This window comes from Taurulus bubalis (genome assembly GCF_910589615.1).
Source record: "Taurulus bubalis genome assembly, chromosome: 14".
Lineage (NCBI taxonomy): Eukaryota > Metazoa > Chordata > Actinopteri > Perciformes > Cottidae > Taurulus > Taurulus bubalis.
This window is the reverse complement of record NC_136602.1, coordinates 26,474,941-26,499,940: the sequence shown is the minus strand read 5'-3', so window position 1 is coordinate 26,499,940 and position 25,000 is coordinate 26,474,941. Positions and strand designations below refer to the sequence as shown.

The following is a 25,000-nucleotide window of genomic DNA, read 5'->3' as shown; positions in this document are numbered from 1 at the left end:
TGGGAAAATGTATTTTTGGCCTAAAATGCGTTTCCAGTGGCTCGTCTGTGTGATCAGGGACTTAATGTGTCTATCTGCCGTTGGGATTGAAGTAATCATTCAGCACAATTAGGGATTCTCTTTTAAATTGCATCTTTAAAAAAATAAAGTTGCGCTCTGAAGTAAAGTATCAAAAGTCGTCCAAAGCGCACATGAAAAGCCGACATTTCCACCCAGGCGCTCGCTCCAGTCAGCTGCACACTGAGAGGCGGTGCACACACAAACCGAACAAACAGGATGCAGCGATAGGACAGCGCTCTCAAACACGAACAGCAAATGATCTACACGACTGCAAAATGTCTTTATTTCATCTCCCCGTTTCTTCCTCTCGCCGTCCCTCGTTTGGTTTCCCAAAGTCTCTTCATTCTGTCTGTGTCTTGGGTTTGTCCTTTTCTTTCTCCTTCTCGCCTCCCCCTCTCTCTGTTTCCTCTGAAGCGTTGCCAGCAGCCAGACTGTGATCTAGGATCTGCTTCTGCCGCCCACGCAGACGGCTCGGCTTTTATATGCAAATGAATTATTAAAAACAACTCATTATCACTTTAAGCAGTTTGGTGCAGATGGAGAAAGAGGAGGAGAGGGCGAGCTGCAGTAACCCTGTGTGTGTGTGTGTGTGTGTGTGTGTGTGTGTGTGTGTGTGTGTGTGTGTGTGTGTGTGTGTGTGTGTAATTTGTTGGCCTGACTTATTCCTCCAGCTCTTATAGAAGAGAAAGAGTTTGTGTCTCTTGCCTCTTCCTGTAGTTGCATCACCACGCGTTGTCCTGCGTTTGTTGTCCTGGATGTTTGGAGGATAACGGAAGTTAGATGACAACTAAATATTGCCTGCATGAATGCTGTAATACGATGGATACAGTACGATGTAACTGGATCAGATGCAGGCAGTATTTCTTGTCCAAATGATCACTCCTATGTGGAAGGAATTCATGTAATCTTATTCGATGCCAATGACACAGTTTTCTGGACTTCTGCTCTGCTTTATATAAGCCAGGTTTCCATCGAAATGTAATCGCACATTTTAACAATATTTCAAGAAAATCTACAAAGGGAAATGCAGAGAAATTGTTTTCATCCTCTACTTTTTATTACCCTTATTAGGAGTTTGTTCATGGAGATCAGCAGTAGGTGGCACGATTGGCCCTTCGCTAAATCACGCTGATCGTAGCGTAGCGTCGGCCAGCTAGCCGGCTCTGCTCCATAGACTCTCATGCAGTTGTTTCAGTAAAAAAAATTTTTTTTTTCCAAAAATGTAATACTATTTCCCTTTTAGGGAGGGCAGTTAGTGACAGTGTGGCTCCCTCGCCCAAAGCAAGACCTTGCATGGTAGCCTGTGTGCAGTGTTGGGGTAGTTACTCAGAAAAAGTAACTAGTTACAAGTTACTAGTGAAGAGAATTTAATGATTTATATGTTGTACTGCCTTACTTTGACTAAAGTTTCATGTCCCACTTGTACTAAAGAATGTGTCTCGAAGCTGAGCGAAGCTGAGGAGCCACAACTGGTCTCGTTCTCAGTCGCTCTTGACCTTGGCTGAACAGACTAGAAAGAGGCCGCTGTGGCCTCATATGCTCTTGCTACCGCATATTAACACATAAAGCTTGCTTTTGGCCGTTATCGGTCTGGCACAGGGACGGTTGTCTGGCTCCTGTCGGGTGTGGGAGGTTCCGCCTTTGTGCTCAGTGTGGCTCACCCTTGTGACCTTTAGATGTCTGAATTACAGACGGACTCAGATCCCTTTTTCGCGACTAAGACTGAGACAAATATGGAAGTCAGATAAGGAGGAGTCTCACAGAAATGGGATAAATATCCATTGTTCTTGGAGAACGAGGCCCACTCTCATTCTGGGGGTGTGCTGGCTGTGTGCAGACTGTATGCAGAGCAGACCATCAGGGGAGCTGAGTCCAAGGCCTTGTAGGTATGCATTTCATGTATGTGTGTAATAATGGCTTAAATAAATAATCTTGATTGTAATATAACCTGTTCTGTCAATTCTTGAACACCCGAGGAATTTCCTGGAGAGGAGATTCCATCCCTTCACTAGTTACTTCTGAAAATTGTAACTAGATTACTTTACTAGTTACTGCATTTGAAAAGTAACTTCACTACTAGTTACTTTACTTTCCATTTTTTTAAGCAAATGTCCAAATTAACCGCAAAGATACATGGACAAACATCATGGCCCTTTCATCACTTTATTTTCAATGTTCAATAAAGGGCATCTCTTAGCCTTTCCACAGAGTGTATTGTAAACATGTAAAACAAATGGCATATAAAACTCAGCCATTAACTTGAAGGAACATTAACCCTGTTCACACTGTCTGACCAAAGAAATATGCCTCACTTTAGAATCCACAAACAACAGGATCCAAGAGGCTGTGCATGGTGGGGACATTCAGGTCAAACAGCATAACACATTAAAACAGGCTTTTGGAAACATGAGACCCACTAAACCAAACGGGGGCCGACTCCTAAGAACAAAACCAGCTTGTTATAGGAATCATTGTAGTGGTTTAAGAAAAATAGAAAAATTAATGGCACTTTTTCCCATAAAATAGAAACAGAAATGCACTTAACCCAAAAAATAAACAGAAAATGCAATTAAATAAACAGAAAATCCACTTCATCTTTGCCTAAATAAACAGAAAGTGCACTATATCCTATGAAGTTTATCATTTTTCTCTATTCTTCAAAATAGCGATTGAATCGCATGAGTAAAAGTCTCTTTATCTTTTACCCGACAGCCTGTTCCTCCTTGGGGTCAGAACAATACTGCCCAGGCTGAAAGCCTTTCTAGTGTTGTAACTTGTTTTATTACATGATTTACTCTTATTGTGAAGAGCATGTAAACAGGAAGTGCTTTTACTTTGAAGGCAGACAGTACAATGATACGTGCTTGTTGACGCTAACTAATGTTGATGTTTCGTGTGGAAAATATATACATGTCTGGTGCAAGAGCACGTTCTCAATGCTTTATCAGTTGTAATACTGCAGTTCACCAGTAGAGGGAGTCCGTTCATACAGACGTGTCTTGTCCTCACTAGAAGCTCCACGTCATTACAGACAGGTGCACTTGATGGTATTGAGTGTTGTATTGCTTTGCAATATCCTTAATCCTAGGGAACCTGGAGAGAACCTCCCAGTTGGATCGGGCTCTCCGTCTCCGTCTCCTCCATTCCCCGCTTCCCTCCTTCTACGCACCAGCAGCTACGTCACTCAGATCACTCAGATGGAGTTCTGTGATTGGCTGTTCATCAGGAAGTGTCGTGTGACTCGCGCGCCACTAAAAGAGAACTTTTCGGACTGGTACACATGTCTTGAGTAACGCAGGAACGCGCGTCACTGAGGTCTAGTAAAGTAGTGTAGTTACAATATGTTGAGTGTAATGCGTTACTTTACTTCGTTACCTATAAAAGTAACTACGTTGCTGTAATCCGTTACTTTGTAACTCGTTACCCCAACACTGCCTGTGTGTTTGATTGGGTGGGAAAGGGTGAATGACATGTAGCGTTGAAGCACTGGAAAGGCTCTATACAAGTTAATTTACCGTTTACCACACCAGAGCAAACACTTGCCGTATCGTCTGGTTCGTGTTCTGTCTGTAAAAGCAATATTTAGTTATCATTAATGCAACAAATATTTTTTTATGTATTTATTTTGGACTGCACATTTTGCTGTTTGCCGTCCTTTTACTTCATTTACTTACGTCCTTATTTACTACAAGTTAAAAAGTGTTTTTTCAATTTCTCTACCAATGGCCACCTGCCAACCCCTACTATCGAGCCCTGTTTGTAAGAGTTACCTTCAAATGTACTCGTTGTTCCCCTAAAACAACAACAGCACGTTCACACTCACCAGATATCATTTGAAGAAGGCAGTGTTTTGGTATCCATACTCAAACTCAAAGTTTCCTTTTAGCAATTAAATTCTGAAACAATTTTGCAGATAAAAATATATTTGTATCCTCAAACAAAACACATAGGCTTTCAAAATGATTTTATATCATTGAATGAATATATACTTTATTAATCCCCAAGGGGAAATTTGGTGTCGAAGTAGCAGCAATTTACAGACACAAAATAAAATATAAAAACAGGGATGATATATATATATACATATATATATATATAGATATATATATCTATATATTAAAATATATATTATTTTTTTAGGAATTAAATTAAAATGCAAAGTATGCATGTGTATATGAAGTGTGTGAGGTGTAAATAAACAAACAATAGGGGAGTGCAAAAATGCAAATTCTGTAAGTATATGAAGTGTAGATAAACATAAACATAAACGTGTACAGTGATTAAAATGCAAATTCTGGTGCATACAAGAGGTTTGGATTAGTTTGAGTTTGCATGCGAGTGAGACCGGTGGAGAGAACGGGAGAGAGAGAGGACGTGGGGGTTTGTAATGGACAGCTTGCAGTACTTTGTCCGCAGTTGGAGTACACAAGTACAACCACTCCATGCAGCATGAGCTCACTGCTCTGGCAGGAGAGCGTTTCGTTGGAGTGTGTGTGCATTATTTCAATGTTAGCCGAATCAACAAGACATCACAGTGCATCTGGCGAACCCTCTGTGACTGGCCTGCAAATGTCACGAGAGAGCGGGGCCGTCGCCCTGGGGGAAGGCTTTGCTGATTTCCAGCCCTATTTGCCGGCGTTAGTCATACGGACGTCCTGTCTGCTGTGTCCACAGCGCTGGCCCATGTTCCGTGTTCCTGCAGCCGGCTGCGGCCGCCTACTTAACTTCTGCCATCTGCTGACACTAAGTGCAGCCTCGCAGAGCAGCGAGCATGGTTGCAGACTCTTTTGTTCAGCAAAAGTTCAGTGCAGAGTTTGTCATTTTTCCTCGTAACCTTGTCTTTCATTGCGCTTGTATAGTTATAGTATGCTTACTTCTATTCATATTCTCGGTGTACGCCTTCTTATTTCCAGCCGTAACAGCATGGTACACAAACTGTAGATAAGAAGTGGACGTGGTCGTTGTGTAGCCTTCTGAATTAAATACTTACTAAATACCTAACTAAATACTTAGTTAGGTTTTAGGAAAAGATCGTGAAATACTTAGTTAGGTTTAGGAAAAGATCGTGAAATACTTAGTTAGGTTTGGGGAAAAGATCGTGAAATACTTAGTTAGGTTTTAGGAAAAGATCGTGAAATACTTAGTTAGGTTGGGGAAAAGATCGTGAAATACTTAGTTAGGTTTAGGAAAAGATCGTGAAATACTTAGTTATGTTTAGGAAAAGATCGTGAAATACTTAGTTAGGTTTAGGAAAAGATCGTGAAATACTTAGTTAGGTTTAGGAAAAGATCGTGAAATACTTAGTTAGGTTTGGGGAAAAGATCGTGAAATACTTAGTTAGGTTTGGGAAAAAGATCGTGAAATACTTAGTTAGGTTTGGGGAAAAGATCGTGAAATACTTAGTTAGGTTTGGGGAAAAGATCGTGAAATACTTAGTTAGGTTTGGGGAAAAGATCGTGAAATACTTAGTTAGGTTTGGGGAAAAGATCGTGAAATACCTAGTTAGGTTTGGGAAAAAGATCGTAAAATACTTAGTTAGGTTTAGGAAAAGATCGTGAAATACTTAGTTAGGTTTGGGGAAAAGATCGTGAAATACTTAGTTAGGTTTTAGGAAAAGATCGTGAAATACTTAGTTAGGTTGGGGAAAAGATCGTGAAATACTTAGTTAGGTTTAGGAAAAGATCGTGAAATACTTAGTTATGTTTAGGAAAAGATCGTGAAATACTTAGTTAGGTTTAGGAAAAGATCGTGAAATACTTAGTTAGGTTTGGGGAAAAGATCGTGAAATACTTAGTTAGGTTTAGGAAAAGATCGTGAAATACTTAGTTAGGTTTAGGAAAAGATCGTGAAATACTTAGTTAGGTTTAGGAAAAGATCGTGAAATACTTAATTAGGTTTAGGAAAAGATCGTGAAATACTTAGTTAGGTTTAGGAAAAGATCGTGAAATACTTAGTTAGGTTTAGGAAAAGATCGTGATCGTGAAGGGACTTATTTCCTCTCGGATTTCCAATCTGGGGACCAATGAAGGCTTAACTCATCTTCTCTTATTTGCTTTGTCTCTGTGAGCCAATCCACTGATCGAGATGGTTCCAAATCAGAGATCCCACATTTCTTTTCCCCCCAAAACAAAGCTCAAGGTCATTCAGCTCTTGTTCTTTTAGAACGCTGTGTACTTATGTTTCAGCTTAAACATCTCAAACCCTCCCTGAGCCAATGCTTGTTTCATTAGGCCCGTTTAAGACTTGACTTTAGCGAGTGTCCTCTGCCAGAGCACCAATGAAGCTGTGAAGGGTCTGCCCGGCGGACACGTTTCGGTTAAGACGTTCACCATCTTTCTGCCTCACTATCAGCAGTCGCCACAGCAGATAGCCAGACGCGTCTATCTCCGAGTCCTAATAACCTCTGTTCATCCTCCCTCACCCGGCAGCTCGCACTACTCCCCTTGTTATCTATCCACTCTTTATCAAGCCCCTCATCCATCCTCTGTTCTCTTTATCTTCATCATCAGCCCATCTGTGCCTGTTTAGTGCTGTGTCGACATCTCCAGCAGCATCAAAGAAGGAGAAGGAGGAGGAGGAGGATTTTTTTGTGAGAGAAAAAACAAAAAATACAAACAAAAACTAAAAGACATGAACAGAAAAAAGAAGGGGGGATAGAAAATGAATTTGCATCTCGTCTGTGCTGCGTTCACCACCACGGGCAACGAGAGCAGGCAGTCGTTTGATGCCTTAACAGCTGAGGAGGGAGGCTGATGGATGGGAGTGGGGAAAGATGGAAAATGAAGGAAAAAAAAACATTCTTCTGTTCTGCCCTCAGAAAGACACAGTCAGTGTTAGCTTCTGCCCGCGGCTGGTGGAAGGGAGCAGAGGAGGAGGAGGAAGGAAAGGAGGCTGGGCTCGATGTTAATGATGTAACCGCTTTCGTTTAAACTCTGGCTGCTTTAAACAGTGAGATGTTCGTGAGCGCTTCTGACAAAATCACCTGTAGCGGACCTCTGAAGCCTGGCTTCACTTCCACATCCAGGATGTGCATTGGATGTACCACGAGTGAAATACAGAATATGTTAAGTTGTTCCGATGTTTGGACTGGAAGGTCGTATATGTTGATGAATAGATGTTGAATTATGTGCAAAAAGACAAAACACAAGCTAATAAAAAAAACATCTTCACCAATTTTACCACACATTGTGCAACATTTCTAAAAAAAATTACTTTGGAGACGCACCGACCCGCGTTTATTTCAGTTCCAATGCCGATATCAATGAATTTCATTGCAGTTTTGTGTTAAACTTGCATGCATTCTAGACCAACTTATTTTAACTGTATGTTAAGGCGTTACATACAAATGGGTGCAGCGGTGCGAATTGCTACGACAACAGATTTAATGTTTTGTAACTGGCAACTCCGCAACTCCTTCACAAGGTTTTCAATGTGACTAATTGAGAAGAGAAATAAAAATCTAAACTATGCCAGAAAAAAACTGTCAAATAAGTGAAAACAACAACAACAATGTGACTTCTTCTTAAATCTGTTTTTTTTTAGTGTCAGGTTGAATAAAATGAAGTGGTGAGAGGTTGCTATAGTTAACATGCAGAGTTAACTAGATTAATAATCCCAGCTAAAGGAGACTAGAGACTCAACATCCGGAGCTGAAAGTCTGCCTGGCGGTGTTTTCCCGGTTGAAAGATGAACGATTGTATTGGGTTGTTGTTGTTGTTGTTGTTGTTGTTGTTGTTGTTATTGTTTATCTCCCGTTCTGGGCTTGGAGCAGCCACTTTTACCACCATGCTAAAGATGCTAGCACAGCTAACTAGCTACTCTGAGGAACACTCGCCACCATTATTACATATTTACATGGATCGGTAATATCAGTCCGATATCCGATACGTGAATTACGTCGTATCTGAGCCCGATACCAATATTTCTATATTAGGAAGTAGAAAAAAACCCACAACAGAAACTGTTTCAAGGAGGCACTAAAAGTGATGCACATGGCTGAAATCTTACTCAATATTAGCCAATTGTTATGATTCTGAAAATAGCTTTAGCCAGGTAACACCTTAGCCGGTTTCACAATTAATTTGCAGGTTATTAATACGTTAGGTTAACGGCACATATCTGCAATAATATCTGAATGTTAAAATCACAATGTTAAAATACATTAAATAAACGTTTTAGCTAATTTTCCAACACCTGACTTTATTAACGTCTTAAAGTCATATTAAAGTCTAAAACAATGGTGTGTCCCAACCATGTGCATCATTTTTTAGCGTCCTCTGGAAACAGTTTCCATTCTTATTGTCTGCATTTGGTTGTGTTTTCTGCATTTGCAGCACGTTTCTGTCTATGGTTCTCTTTTCTGACTTGTGTTGCATTTTCTGTACTTCAGTAACCTCCATATATTATTATTATTTCGTGACCTGAATTCTTTCCCTATTTCTTGGAATAATCAATCTGTTGAGCCGTTGTGTGGAGAGGCAGTAAGTGGAGACGAGGCGGGGATCTGAAGGAGGTAGCTGGAGCTGTGCTGCATGTAGAAAGGCAGCAAACTGCCAGATGGCAAAGACTAAACAAGGAAGTGATCAGAGACCCGGCCACGTAGCATCAGAACTGTCTAGTTCAGTCTGTTAGCTGACATTCATTACAGGCGGGAAAGATTTAAGCAGCTGATGTGATTTTTTTTTTTTTTTTTTGTATTGGTGTGGATTTTAAAGACATTGGAAATGGCGGTAATTATTATTATTATTGTAATTATGATGTATTACGATGGCCTGCTTTCATGAAAGATTCTGTGTGCACCAAGCTGTAGAAGGCTCAAACCAGGCGTTTCCCCATCTAAAGAATAAAAACAATACTTGGTTTGAATTCACTTGAGTCTTCTGATCATGAAAGAAGTAATGTGCTATGCATGCAAATGCGGTGTTTGGGAATTATGTTTTCTTTCTGTATCTCCCTCCTGTCTCCATCTCTTTGATTCTCAGTCCATCTGACACTGTGGTGATGACTGTCAGTGGAGAAATGCATACATGCTGTCTTTCATCTGATTTAAGGGAAACGGTGAACATACCTTTAGGCAGGCATACTTTTTTAACACTGCGCCGATTAATATTTTCTTTATGAACTGATCACATGGTGTGAAAGGGAGCTCTGGCAGTGATGGATGAACAAAGCCTCAGAATGCACGTATTTGCGCTTCTCCCGAAGGTTTGATGAGACTTCTTTGTCGTGACTAGCTGGTGAACACAGTGTAGCATGTAGCAGCTAAAGAGACATATTCCCTCCAGGAGCTGGTGCTTAAAGAGAGGGCATTGAACTTGCATGGATCAAACGCGGCCCCAAATGAATGCTCATGTAACTGCTGCATGCTGGTTTCCTAACGAGTTCACCAGATCAACTTTACAATCAAAGACACAGTATGTGATGAGTAATATGCCCTCGAGCAAGTTGTTGCAGGTTTAAGAGTTTCTTTATAACGTTGAATATTCACGACTGAATAAGCAACAATCAAAGTCAAAGATTGGGAAAAAAACAGCTTTAGATATTCTTTAGGAGCTTAACACTCTACACCCAACTAATCTGCGTTTGATCACACTCGACTGCCCTGGCTTTTTATGTGTGTGCGTGTATTACTGTTACATTTGATCACCATTTCCTTCCCTTCAATACACTGTCGAGCCGAGAGATAAAAAAAATAAAGGTTTGAGATAACAAACAGCTATTGTTGGTAGACTGCAGAGTTCATCTCAAGCATGCAGTCTGTCTCACAGGTCAACGGCAGGTTAATGGAGGTCATCCCTACACTCTGTAACTGTGTGTGTGTGTGTGTGTGTGTGTGTGTGTGTGTGTGTGTGTGTGTGTGTGTGTGTGTGTGTGTGTGTGTGTGTGTGTGTGTGTGTGTGTGTGCGTGAGCGACGCTCTTTTGACACCTTTCTTTCTGAGGCCGAATACAACATTGGCTCGCAAGCGTCTACTGAAGCGAAGAGTCCTCCGCTGCAGATGAGAAAATCCTCCTCCGTTCACTTCTAATTAACTCTGCTCTCTCTCTCTCGCTCTCACCGCTACTCTTTCGCCTTACGTCTCACCCTGTCCTCCTTGTTCTGTCCATCTTCATCCAACCCGCCGTCTGAAATTCTCTCTCTTCCAGCCGAAGTCCTCCTCCCTGCATCCCCCAGGCTGACGGGCTGCAGTGTTCTGCAGTGTTTTGCTGTTGGTTGTGTTGTTTGCCTCGTCAGTAGTCCGAGTAGACTCGTCGCTCAACGGTACATTGTTTGACTTGCTTATAGAGGGTTTTCCCCTGATACTCGCATTGTCTAAGCATAAACCAGCCGACATCATTTGGGACCGTCGATAGTCCTCGTTTAGAGGCTTTTATTTTGAAAGCCATCTAAAACATCGGGTAAACTTTGCTGGACTGAAAGGTCGCGAAGGAAGCATCAGAAACATCTTTTTATTTGTTCCTTTATCTCACTTAATTCAAGGCAACTTTCCTATACAATAGCATAAAAGTCATCTTTTTTTTAATCCACAAGTAGGGTTAGCATTAAATGCAACATTTTATCAATTCAAGCATCAAATCACCTTATTAAATCCGAAGCTTTTCAAATCCTTTCTTGGATATAATTAGGCTTAGTTTCTAACATGTATAAGCAATTTAAAGGCACCGTTGGTAATCTTGAAAAACTAGCAAGAGCACACTAGATTAAAAAATGATCCAGCCCAGTGTTGTCGACTCTTTTCCGATGAAAGCAGCTTGCAGCACTAGCTCCAAAAGTTGCTACAACTAGCGAGAAAGTCGGCAACACTAACAACTATTAAGGCCTCCTTCCATAATCACTCCCCCTGAAATGATTATGAACATGAACAACAAACATGGCTCCTGTTGGTAGTTACTGCTGTAAAGCTAGCATCTTGTGGAAGACATGCAGGTAGTCCAATCATTACAACGGGTCTTATTACAGTCCTGCGACAGCCACAGGTTGTTTTCTCTCTTTTTTTTAACTGAGCATTTGATTCATTAGGATGTAATGAGAATTCAAATTTAAATGTTTTTAAAGAAGATTACCTACCCTGCCTTTAAGACTCAAACGCAACAATCCGTCATCAGCTTCTGTTGGATGAGAGGGCAGAACATGTTTGGACTGGCAGCCTGAAGAATGTCCAAACAACCTGAACATGAGATGAGCAGCATTGACATTTTTTTGGGGGGTTAAAGGCTTTGCCACTAATTGAAATAAAATGAAGACTTTAAGCAATTTAAATAGAATACATAAAAGCTACTTCCTCTGGATACTGGGGACTATTGTATCGTTGATGTGCTTAAAGTAGTGGTGCGAATCTTCACCACGAGTCATCTTGCATCCTCAATGTTCTGCATTCCTGCATGTGGCCACTTCTCCATCAATTTATACAAGCAGTCAGATACATCTGAACTTCTTGTTTAGAGAGCGCCTTCAAGAATCAGACTACAATGTTATCTGTGTGACCCACTGATGGACTTAAACATGACAAATCAGGAATCCTTCCGCAGTGCATCACAGGTGTGCTGGAATCTACAAAAGCAAAGTTTTCACACTGCAGTTCTGAGCCTGATTGCCTGTGGCATTAGTGGAGGTTTCCTTACTCGTAGCTCCTTCACTCTCACTCAAGTTTAAGTCCCTGCATCTCCCGTAATGGTTTGATTTCAGCCCGATATCGTTGATACGACGCTGAGCTTAAGTGAAACCCGACTCCCGGTGATGTCGCCGTTGATGCAGAATCGTCCACGCCTGCATTGCGATGCGTCCAATAATCGAGAGAGTTCCCACACCTCTAATGTTGATGCAGTCGAGGCGTCCCAGGCGACTCAGAGACTCGTCGCTCTGCCGCTCGCTTTTGGACGACAGTCCACTCATAGTTGTATAGTTTATTTTCCCTCACAAATGGTCTTTGGTAAAGCCCGGCTCACAGACGGCCATGAGTGTCATTTTTCCCCTCTTTGGAGCTGAAAATGAGACGCCTGCCACGTCACTCTTGTCTCCACAAGTCCCTGCTAGAAGACTCGCTCTGGGGCACGCAGACACTCACTGATTAAATAACCAAAGTTAGAAACAGCGCGACGCAGGGAGGTAAGATCGTATTTAGGCTTCTACATAATCGACCTGATCATCGTTGGACTCCACATTGGTTGAGTTTAAAGCCAAAGTGGCAACAAATAGAAGGTGAATTACGTGTGTTGCTCCGATCAGCTTTTTAAATGAGCTGTCTACCTGTCTCACTATCTCACTGTTGCCGGGCAGGTTGTGAAAGGTAAAAACGGAGCAATAAAGCAGACACTTGATTCTTCTCTATTGCTGCTTTCTCTCCTCACAACGCATGATGGCCTATGAGGCTTGCTTAGTGACCGTTGTTTGGCAACTTCTCTCCACAATGCACTGTGGGATACTTTGAGTCCACTGGATAAGGTTTAATAATTCTCACTTTACATTCACACAGCACAAGAACATGGTGAAGTCACTATATACAGTAGTCTATTATAAAGGGAGAAGTGTTGTATTTCGGACACAGCCATGGTGTTGTCAGAGCAGCGTGGATCCTTTCAGGAATACAATAGCTCAGTGCGTATTGCGTGAGAAAGCGAGGAAGTGTGGCTTTTGGTTTCTCTCTGAATAAATGCATTTTCACTGGCTTTGAGTCTCAAACCCCGTTTTCATTACATGAGGTTGGCCTACATAAAACCTTTAAAACAAGCAATTTAAAATAAACCTGTGTGCCCAAGGCCATCCAGTTAGCCATTGGCAGCCATCTTGAGAAATTGGTGACCAATTCCTTACCGATGGCAACTTTTTTTAAAACATAAACAAATAGGTACCCGTAAAAAGCAAAATGTGCAATGCTTGTTTGCATTAGTGTTATATAACAATTGCAGTATTACAGTAAGAACGGACGTATAGCTTCATAGTATCTTAATTACTCAAAATACAGGCTAAGGTATCTGAAAATGTATTGCCAGCCCGGCATGAAATCAACAGAAAAATACGATTAAATCCTCCAACCCAATTATTTGTATGACAATTGCCCATTAACTAGAATTTCATAATTGTGACGGCCCTAATCCCAGCTGTAATTTGGCGGTTTTATTAGTGATGGTTCCAACTGGGGTATAATACTAGCAGCCTGCTAATGCTGCTGGAAGAAATCGTCCAATGCTCGTCTAATAAACTCATAGAGTCGGACACAGCCACAAAGATAATAAACTCAAGATTTTATGATTTGTCAACAGAAATGCAGCCAGGATATAGCCTATGCTATGTGCTGAAGATGAGCAACCCGAGGATGTCAATCAATGGAAACGGAATAGACGCCAGTATCTGTAATTCTGTTCATGTGTGAACAGTTGCCATTGTTGCGTCCGTTCCGCTGCCATGAAGTCTGCAGAAAAATCTTCAGTTCAAATTCTAGCCAAAAAAAAGAATCCCCTGCAGAAAGCCTTGACATTTGGCCCAGTCGCTCTGAGTGTGTGCTGTGTTTGGCTTTTTAATATTTCAGTCCATTAGTCTGAAGTAAAAAAAAAAAAACCTGACAGAATGCACGCTCACAAAAGATAGTGGCTCTAGAATAATGATGCATTCTCTCTCTGTCAACGCTGATTTGCATCACTGCACATATTGATGATTATGTATTATTGTTTATTATGTTCTTAAGACAAATAACCACAATCATAAATAACTATGCACATAAACAGCCAGTAAATGAATTGCATTGAGAGTGGAGACAGAGGGAGACGCGGAGAGAATCAGAGTCATTTTTATGACAATGGCTAGATTGAAGGCTGCAACCGGCTAAGCTAAAGCTTCTCTCTTTGGCAGCCTGACAGTCATTAGCTAAAGCCTGTTGGTGGCTGGCATCAGCACCGGCTCATTTGAATACAACAAAGAAAGACGGAACCATTAACCTGCAAACAATACATCAACTCTCCGTACGCTAATAATGCCTGCACATTAGATCTGCATTGTGAGTGCATTAAAATCACATTACTGAGAGAGACCTAATTGTTTTCAACCTGCTATTAGGTACAACAAATCATTACCATTAGGCCCCATGTTCCCGCCTTCAGAATATTGTAACTGTTGTTAAATGGTGATTTTATGAAGAAAAGTGCCTTCTTTCTGCATGCTTAAGCATTATGTTATGCTAATCATGGTATTGCAGGACAGAGAGTTATTATTGTAAGATATGTTGCGGAAATGACTTCCTGTACATTAATTACATTGGGATTCAGTCAGATTAAGTGTAACTGAATGTTCATTATTACCAATATCATTAAAAGCCATATTGGCCTAACCATCAAAATTGAATTGGAGTAGAACAGACATGGAACAGTTTTCCAGGGTCAGTCATACAAAATAAAATGGCGACTTGTTGTTCGTTGGATAGTTAGCTTGTCTTTCTCCGGTGGATAGTGAGGCGGAGGGAGCATTTGACCCAGCGCTGGTGTAGCATTAAAGCCTGGTGGAATTAAGATAGCTAGCTAACTAGCCAGCTGTACATTAAATCGTGGCGGAATAAGCAAGCTAGCTAAATAGTCAGCTGGCCAGTAGGGCATGACGGAATTAGCAAAACAACTAAATAGACAGCTGGCCATTAGAGCATGTCGGAATTAGCTCGCTAGCTAACGAGCCAGCTGCCCGCTAGTAAGCTTGCTAGCTGGCTAGCTCGTAGCGTTACTACTCCACTGTTTGTTTTAGTGGTTTCTACAAAACCTCACAACACCTTTCTGTAAGTCGGTTTAGTCTAAGTGGAAGTTTAGCCCGCTACAACGGTCACTTAAACAGTTACACATAAAATGGCCACCGCTCCGACCATCCTACCACATCGATTTGAATAGAGATGTGCCTTCTGCTATTCTATTTCTATGAGCTTAACCTTAGTGTGTGTGCCTGTGGTTTTATTAGATACCATGACAAACAGATATGGTGCGGTTGGTTGCAGCAAATATGCCACTTCTTATGCCATCTTCCTATTTGTTTTCGTCACAGAAGGACCATGAAAAGAGAAAAGAGGAGAAGAAGAAAGAGAAGGTCGTTGATAAAGTGGAGAGACTCAACAACACAAAGGTACAAGTGACACTCATAATAGATGGAAGATAACCTGGAAAAGAGTCATTTGCCGTGGGTTAACGTTGGTTTAATACTGCAGGTGGAAATGCAACAATAGAGCAACTTGGTGTAACCTGTAGTCAACTCTCACACCACCTAATTTTATATACTTGCCAGTTTTTTTTATTTTAATTATTAAAATTTGTTCGGGTGGTAATAAAAGGTTTTTCTTCGGAGTGAAAAGGGGTCAACAAAAGGGGTCATGGATCACAAATAAACACTGTTAAGCTGTAGTTGTCTAGGTTCTTGGCTCTCGGCAGTGGCTAAGGATTTTGTCTTGAATTCGGTTTTAGCCCCAAAGAACTGCCTTCTGAGTGCACCTGCAGCAACAAGATGAAAAGTAAAAATGGGAATGTGGCCCACTGGCATAGATTGCGTTCCAAAAAATTAATAAAACGAGGACAAAGAGAGAAGTGCTACTTTCTGCTGCCATGAATGCGTGATGTGTTGACAGCAGTCGCTCCACCTCTGCGATGCAGGAAGCGAATACTCAGGGGAAACCCCCTCATGAACATTCATGTGTGCTCTCAGATGCTTTAGTTTGGCTCCGTGCATCAGTGTGGATCGTGTCTCATTCATGCACAGGGGGCGTAAACAATATATTTGAGAAACTATGATATCATCCAAAAAAAAGAAGAAGTGAAACTTGAACCTCAGCAGCATCAACAGGCTTTATTTTCAACTTTTAACAATTGTTGTCGCTTCCTGAACACTCTTCTTCTTGTTTAAAAAGAGTGTTATGTCAGTCAGTGTAATAAGTGAAGCCCTTGCTGCGGGCAGATTCATCTAAATTTAGCGTATTTCTTTTCAAATGTAGACAGGCTGTTAACACTCACTGCACCGGAGAAAGACTCCATGACGTCACGAGAGGCTACTTGCATAACATTGTGATTCAATATGAAAATCTGGACGATTGCTGGAAAGATAAATGAAATGCAAAACCGTCTGTCGCGTGTTACGAGAAGCATTTGAAATGAACCAGGGTTTGACCCGCATGTTAATCCAGCTCGGTCCGACCAGAATGAGCCGCAATTACGCTCGCCTCCGCCGTCCCACCCGTGTGTGTGTGTGTGTGTGTGTGTGTGTGTGTGTGTGTGTGTTTGCATGCATGCCAGGGCTGTGGTATGTGCTCATGCATATCTATATGCTGTGTGCGTGTGTGTGCGTGTGTGTGTGTGTGTGTGTGTGTGTGTGTGTGTGTGTGTGAGAAAGAGAGAGGGGAGGTAGCACTAAAGGAGTGTATGTGTGCGTTTCTGGGTCATGGTTAGTAAATTCTGAATATTTCCATGGCCTGCGAAGCGGTGAGGGAATAATGTAGCTCTCAGTTGTGTGCGTGTGTGTGTGTGTGTGTGTGTGTGTGTGTGTGTGGTAGATGCACTACAGGGAAATGGAAGGAAGGCCACGGGCATCGGTACCCACTGAGAGTGAAATGTAACACAGTGGTCTGTTCTTTGTTGCCTTCATTTCTCACTCCATCTGCTCATGAACTGGACCTTTTTTAAGTATGCGCTCTCTATTCTCCTGCAATGTTCACGTGCCGATATATGCTTTCTTTGCATGTGCGTTCAAAGGAGGATTGCACGAAAAGGCGAGGATGCGATAACAGTGGCTTGTAATGCGTCATGTCGGATTCACCGATGGAGAAGCTTTACTTTTCAGGTGTTTTAAATCACTGTAAGAGCCAATAACGCACACATTCCTGTCTGGATATTTTATCTCCAGTTTCTTTGCTGTTGTTTCTGAAGATGCGGGTGTATCATTGAACGCCCACATGGCTTATGGGTTGTAACCCCGACCATGAAAGACCACGGCGTCAGTTTTGAAATCTTTGTTGTCATCTCTCCTCTATGTCTCAGGCGCATAAGTTCCATCCCAAATTAATTAGAAAATAAGATTGACTATACATCGTGATTTATATTGTGGCGCTATCGCTAATGATTTACATTATTGATTAGGAGAGTATTGGGAATAGGCGGCAAACTTCGGTTCTGCCGAGTGAAGCCGATGGTGAAGTGTCTTACATACTGCAGTATCTCCACTGTCCAGCAGGGGCAACTCAAAATAAGTCAGGTTGTATAGAAGTCTATGAGAAAATGACTCTACTTCCCTCTTGATTTATTCACTCACTAAACATTGTAAACAGAGTTTATGATCTCAATTTCTAGTTTCAAGTCTTCTTCAATACAGCATGATGCATGAATCGGTTGCAAACATAGCGACGGCCGTAATCCAAGGTGAAATCGACAAAGTCAAAGTATTACATACTACCAACACTGAACAAAAGACCACAGCATGCTATAAACAGAAAATACCAAAATATATATGATTTATACAAAATACAAGTGGGAGAAACATTAGGAGGCGTGTTTCAATGAATTCCACCTCCAGCTTTAATTGAACATTCAAAGCATCCAAAGATGTGTCGTCCCGGTGATCGGCAAATCTAAGGGATGCTGTCGAGTGAAAGTTAGCGTGTTTGGTGTGTTTCAATTTGCGTTCCCTGCTAGCGGTGGAGCGACGCCAACACCCAGCACCTCTCTCTCTGTAGCTGACTGGGAACTGCAGACGGTAATGATCTGCACGCCGATCAGCTGGTTGTCTTAACCTCAGCATATGTTGCAAACGGCATCCATTGGAAAGTTTCCGGGCCGAAACTCGGTCTTGTTAACTTTGGTTCCACATTATTTGCATGCATCTACACACCGCCGTGACCCCCGTTCTGTGAAGTGTAGATTCCTCCCCCCTTGAGTTTGGGATTGATGAGGGACTTGTTGATGAGCTTTTCCCGCCAAAGAGGTACATACATCGTCTCCTGCAGTCACAAAACGCACAATTAAATCCAAGTCTGTGGCATCGTCGTAAAAACCGGAACCACGATCATAAATCTTCATATTGTCTTTGCACTGCAGACGGCCAACACGTGTGCGCGCCTGCTGTTAATCCCAGTCTTGTTTTTAGTGGACGTTTTGAAGTCATTTGTCTCGGGTAACTGCGGTGTAATTGTATCCGAAGCTGGTGTGAAGAACGACGATGTATGCGACTAGTTTGCTCGAGCGCCAGAAGAAAGTAAATGTTGAAGAGAAATGGTATTTTTTGATGTTATTTGAATGAATCTGAAAAGCAGTTTGCATGTGATTATTCACAATCAGTGAAAACACATTTACCTCCAGACTCTTTGTATATTGTGACGCAGTCTTTCTGAATTAACCCACAAAAGGGCATTTCAGAACTATATTCCGCCATGTTTCTCCGCCATGTTTCTCCGCCATGTTTCAACAGAAGCCCAGAACAAACAAACCACACACTGGCTCCAGAGAAGGCCTTTTGTGTTTTTTCTTCACCTGGAGGACACTGTCGGCCCTCTGTTGCGCTTGGAGAGGAAGGGGTGAGCGGAGGGGCATTCAGTTGGATGCAATCTGCAACCTCACCACTAGATGGCACTGAATCCCACACGCTGCTCCTTAAAGCTTGTGTGAACCGCATTTCAAATTTCAGGCATCTAACCAAAAACCCATAAAAATAAAATAGACTTTGGTTTGACTATTATTATATAATTTTATGTAAAAAATCTTGTATATTGAACTAACATTTATTGTAATAAAATGATATACTACCCATAATGTTTTTGTTTTTTGAATAAGGTGAAAATACTGTTGTAAATCTGGTCACCAGGGTTATATTTACAACGACATACTGTCAAGGAAACAGGAAGTGAAAAAAAGCCTCTTAACTATGGTTTTAGGATTCATTCCTGCACTACTGTACTGGACAGTATACCTTTATAAGCCCGACGCTCTCTTTTCCCCCAAAACTAAAACTGTGGTATCTCCTCATCCACAGTTCTGATCTAATTCATTTGAATTGCTAAAGTACTGTAGCCCTTGTGAGAAGATACGTGTGGTTTTACTTTTTTTTTTTAACAGCGGTGGATTTCAGTCAAAGTAACTTCCCTGTAACCGTGCGGGCTGTGGGAGTCTAACAGTGACGACACTAGAGCATTGGTGTCTCTGCACGGCAAAGCAAGACCGGAGTTATTTTTTTATTTTTTGGGGGGGTCCTGTGATCTCATTGGTCCTCAGACTCGTCTGAAAGCGCGTTAGATGACACATGCGGAAGGAGACGGTCATTTACATACCAAGTATGTCATGGGGCGAGCAAGATTCAGGTCAAAGTAGGTCATTTTTCAATTTCTGAATATGCTTCCCAACATGTTTGTGTTTATTGTGATTATTATTACAGATTTAGATGCTTGGTATTAATCTTTCTAAAGACGTGCAGTATTACTCTGGGGGATGATGGGAAGTTACCGAACAATAAAATAAAATAAAACAATGCTGGGAGCAATTGAGGAGCCATTTTTGGCAAATCTTACTCAGACTCTTGACTTTTGAGCATATCTACTTTTTTTAAAAAGGCAAGGAGTTGCCTTCATTTGTTAGAGATCAATGATACTAGGGTCTGGTATTCATATCAAGGTCATATGAGCTGTAGGGACCCTGAGGCTTATCAGGTTAACAAGTTGAAAGTTCGACCCAATGATGGTGCCGCAGAAAAAGTCAATATGGTTTACATAGCAATTATATTTAGGAATATGAATTGTCTGAACCACATTTCCTGGCAGTCCCCACAGTATAAAAGTTCCGTCCAATCCAAAATGGTCAGCCTCATGGTGTGAGGTCTAGAAGGAAAGGAATCACCAAAGTGATTAGCAGCATCCCTTGGGGGACCGTTAATGTCTTTACAAAATGTTTTGGCAATCCATCCAATATATATCATGATATTTCATTCTGGACCAGCCAGGAGCTTTCCTCTTTTATCATCTATTCCAGGGGTTCTTAACCTTATTGGAGGTACTGGACCCTGCAAGCTTCATCAGTGCATTCACCGAACCCTTCGTAGTTGGAAAAATAAAATAGGATTTCTTCAAAACATAGGTATATATTTTGTTAGTGCACGAAATGAACCATGCATCAGTTGCACACAAAATCACACAAAAACATAACCCAGTGAATATTTACTGCAAATCAATGTGGCGAAAAGAAGAAAAATGGTGTGTTGCGGCCCGACATCGCTAATGTGAACCGGGCTGTACTGTGTGTGTCTTGACCCCTGCCGGACCCCTGAGTGACTCACCGGACCCCTGAGTGACTCACCGGACCCCTGAGTGACTCACCGGACCCCTGAGTGACTCACCGGACCCCTGGGGTTCGATCGAACCCAGGTTAAGAACCACTGATCGATTCTGTGTATTTTTATTTTATGAATGATTATTATTATTAAGTAGCCAACAATAACAAACGTGTTGTCAGCTAGCACAGCACCACCCAAGCTAGCATTAAACAGGCGGTTCAACAACGGTACACACACACACACACACACACACACACAGTTTTCCATAGCTGCTGCCGGGGCACTTCTCTGTCGATAAAAGGAGAGAGGAAAAGAAAGGAGGCACTTCACTCCAACTGCCGATATGTTGCACATCGGTGTTTGTTTGTGATTCATGTTTGCCGGAATGAATATCTTTGTGTGTGTGCTGGCGGAGATATGTGGCATCCATCTCCTTTTTCTCCCGCCTTATCGGCTGACCCCTCGCTGTCGATGAACGTGTGTGTGTGTGTGTGTGTGTGTGTGTGTGTGTGTGTGTGTGTGTGTCAGACTTGTTAGTGTATGCTGACGTGAGGAAAGCTGTTTAATCTCCAGCATAGCAGGAAACATGCTGACAGCCACGCTTCTGTCTCTCTTTCCCCTCCCTTTCCTTTCACTTCTTTTCCTCGTCCCTCACTTACCATCGACTTGCCTCGCCCGACTGTTCTCACCCTTCAGTCTGCTTTGTTGCCCCCCCCCCCCCCCCCCCCTCCCCCCCCTTCATCTTTTCACGCAGGTAATTCACCGTACGTACCTGCAGCGGAGATACTGGATGCAGCAGTCCGAGCTTTAATCAGCCTCTCTGTTTGATTTCCGTTCACATCACTTCATTTCCTTTCTTCCTCGCTGAGGTTTACGCAAGCAGCCCTTGTTAGACTTCAGTGTAGAATACTGTGGATGCACAGTTACTGATTCTAATATTGTTGGATTGCAGCTGCAGAGAGAATAGTTTGTGATGATCTTACATATTAGACAACACGCTCTGTACTTAGACACTTGATTTGAATACCCCCCCCCCACACACACACACACACACACAGACACACACACACACACACACACACACACACACACACAGACACACACACACACACACACACACACACACACTTTTCACAAATTGACTTTGTGTTCGTATGTTTTGCTTTTTGCTGTTTTTCCTTCTTCTGTTCTCGATTAGTTTGGGTTAGTTTTAATTGGATGACTTTCAGCAAAGACACAATATATACTGAATATATACTGAATATATACTTTATAGATCCCCCACAGGTGAAGCTAGATGGTCACCGGAGACGTCACAAAAGACAACATGTGGAAGACACATGGCCACAGCAGCACTGACACTGACACACAAGCGTAGGACCTTAGTGCAGCTCAAGAGCCACTAAAGGAAAAAGAAAACCATATGAATAGAATTGATCGATTAAAAAAAAAAAATCACAAGTGATGCAACAAGTAAGTGTAAGTAAAACCTTAAATCTATCTATCTATCTATCTACCTATCTATCTATCTATCTATCTATCTATCTATCTATCTATCTACACTTCTTAAACTAGAAACAACAGAGAGGGTTGACCTACTGAAGTATGGTTTTGTCCGCCCTTGTTTGTATTCTACCTAATGAAGTATAGATGCAGTATAACAAATGATTCATTTATTATATTGCATCTATAATTAATGTGCAACTCGAAGTATATGGAAATGCAGAGGTATTATTCATGGGAACAATATAGAAATAATTTATGAATACATTCTGTTGCTGAAGGACTCCGTTGGCTCGGCCTCAAAAGACTTTTAATTCAGAAAATGATTGAAGCGTTGGTTATTTCCCTGCAGTTTCTGCAGCGGTGTAGTCGTGGGTTTATTGGGGTTTCGATTGCAATTTGTTTCGGTGCAACTCATGTTTGCATAATTGAGTTGTAAAATGTGGACGCGTTGTTCCACGACAAGGGAATACATTGCAGAGGTTCTGTGATTGGAATAGTGACGTCAGTCCAATCTGGGAAACCCATCTGTTATCGGCCTGACGACCACTCCGCCTCCGGGGGCGACGGCCGAAGTTCCTGGGCTTCAGGTGTGAGAGACATCCTCCTTCCGTGTGACGATCTTTAGCAACTAGAGTTGAGAGACGAAATCTACAACCACAATGGTTTCACATGTAGCCAATTAGCCCAGCTAATAAAAAGCTGATGGGTTCCAAGATTGCATTTTGGCCAATTAGTTCTGCCTCTTTTGTTCTCCACACAGACTGTTTCTATGTGTTCAACCACAAACGTGACCGGTCGGTGCGACTCGGACTACAAACGACATGTTTGTAGGGATTAATGTCAGTCAAACTGTTACTGATGTACACCTGATGGAGGTGACTTTAGAGACTGCAGGTGCAGGTGAAAGGGTTGCTTAGAGGCTGGTAGGACGGCTGTGCACGAAAAGGTCCCGACGTCATGAATGCACATGTCTTTCTAGAAGTTCAGGAACCTGATCCCCTTTACTCTGTGTCGACAGCTTGCTTCAACATGGATGAGATTAACGAAATAAAATAAGGCCTCGACCTGTCGCAGTAGTTACTATATGCATTTATCGTACGTACAGAGGACATGACCTCTGTAACTTTTACGCTATTGATTTATGGTACGATGTATGGACACGACTTTGATGATTTTTACATTATCGACCCATCATATGGATATGACCTCAATAATCTTCATGCTGTCAATTTATCATACAATGTATGGACTTGACATCTATAGATTTCACGCTATTTGATTTGATTTGTCGTACAATATATATGGATATGAATGATTGTTTTCACTTGTTTCTTAATAACAGCGCCTGAGAGTTCATTTTATTTTTTGTTTTGGTTGTGTGGTTTTATTAGATTTATCTTGTATTTATTTAGGATATTTTAATATATAATATAATTCCAATATCGTAATATGTTTGGGACTTAAAAGATTTACAATTTTAAAGGGTGTATTTGCATTATTATGCTATTACATTTTCATTATATGAGGCAATTATTTCTGGCACAATATATTAGGGCTGAACGATTAATTGCATAATATCGCGATATGACGAGATTTTCTAACCGCAACGTGCGCGATTACAACGTCATCGCGTGACGCGAGCGAAAGAGCGGAGAACTCGGCTGCATCAACTTTTCATGCGGCCCGTTAACCTGTTGCGCAATGAACTCTGGCTCCACGGTACACAGCTGAGACTTTGGTCTGGAAGAGGAACCACCGACGTGCTGTTCTGGTTTCAAACAAGAAGATGCTGCGCAGCGTCCGGTGACTTGCAGAGCATGCCGCTCCTGCTGCTACTTACACTACAAACTTGTTCCAGCACTTAACAAAACACCACAAATCAGCGTATGACAGTTGTGTGGCCAAGATGCAGAGCACCAGTGCGCCAGACAAGCCAAATACCTCAAGACAGGGATCACTGACCGAAATGTTTGAAAGCGTCAATCCGTATGAACGTAATTCACAACGACACGGGGAAATCACGCGGGCAATAACCGAGTTCATAGCCAAAGATGTGATGCCTCTCAGCCCGGTGACCAAGCCTGGGTCCAAGGCATTGATCAAAACGCTTATGAACGGTACAGGATACCCCCGTACACATTTCAGTCAGACTGCCAGACCGGAGCTGTACAGAAAGTGCAAAGAGAAAGTCGCCACGGAGCTTAAAACGGTGGACTTTATTTCTACCACTACTGATCTGTGGTCAAGCCGCACAGCTGAGCCTCACCACAGTCTGACAGTCCATTTTATTGACGGAGGTTTCAACCTCGGAGCTGGGATCTCAACGAGGAGAAACACGTCTGCATCACGACAGACAAGGCGTCAGACATGGCGCTGGCTGCACGGCGCAGTGAAGGGACGAGGCGCCAGTGTTTTGGGCACGGATTACATCTTGCCATTGGTAAATTATCATGTGTAAAAATGAATAAATTATGTTGAGTTGTGGAAAGTGGAAGGGATTAAATAAATTCATATTTCCTCCCACTCCTCTTTTTATTTAATTCTTTTTTTTACACTAAATGTATCTAATATTGTGTTGTTCATATTTAAATCATTCGTTATGTTTTGTTGGGGAAAAGAGAGGATAAAATTTAAAAAATTTAAAATCGTATATTAAATCGCAATTGCAATATTGGAGGAAAAAAATCGCAATTATATTATTTTCCCAAATCGTTCAGCCCTACAATATATCATCCAACAAAACGTGTTTTTGTGACGGTCCGACTGACCTCTTAACGTTACTGAACCTTAAGCCTTCACTTTAGCTAAATAACTGTTTATTGCATATGGCAGAAGTAGATGGCACATTGCTCTGAGGAAGGTATATTTGCTGCAACACATTGGTTTTATAATTAAAGCTGCTGCCTTAGTTTTTTTCATCAGGCATACTTAAGTATAGATTTGTCCCCAGTGTACCACAATGCAGGTGTTCAGGCAGATGTTAGGCAATGTTGTCCCTTCACGGCACGTCAGTCTCGTGTGATGGTGATTGAAAGCTTCTCTCAGCATCAGTCCCCGAAACGGTAGTTTGATTAGTGCATGACTCCGAACAGAGACGAGGACTGAAGGGGAGTCACGGTTCCAGCAAGATGGAAAGAGACACGTCGGGTCACTTAAACGTTCGATGAGAC

At 41.9% G+C, this 25,000-nt stretch overlaps 1 protein-coding gene across 1 annotated transcript in view; it reads left to right on the top strand.

Moving 5' to 3' along the window:
* The window catches only part of smap1 (small ArfGAP 1), a gene marked incomplete at both ends in the record, with an annotated part of 87,595 nt that overhangs the window by 20,442 nt on the left and 42,153 nt on the right, over positions 1-25,000 (top strand). The window contains one exon of the mRNA XM_079229692.1: positions 15,075-15,152. Coding sequence (XP_079085818.1) covers positions 15,075-15,152 — 78 coding nt within the window. The remainder of the gene's footprint in view (positions 1-15,074; positions 15,153-25,000) is intronic.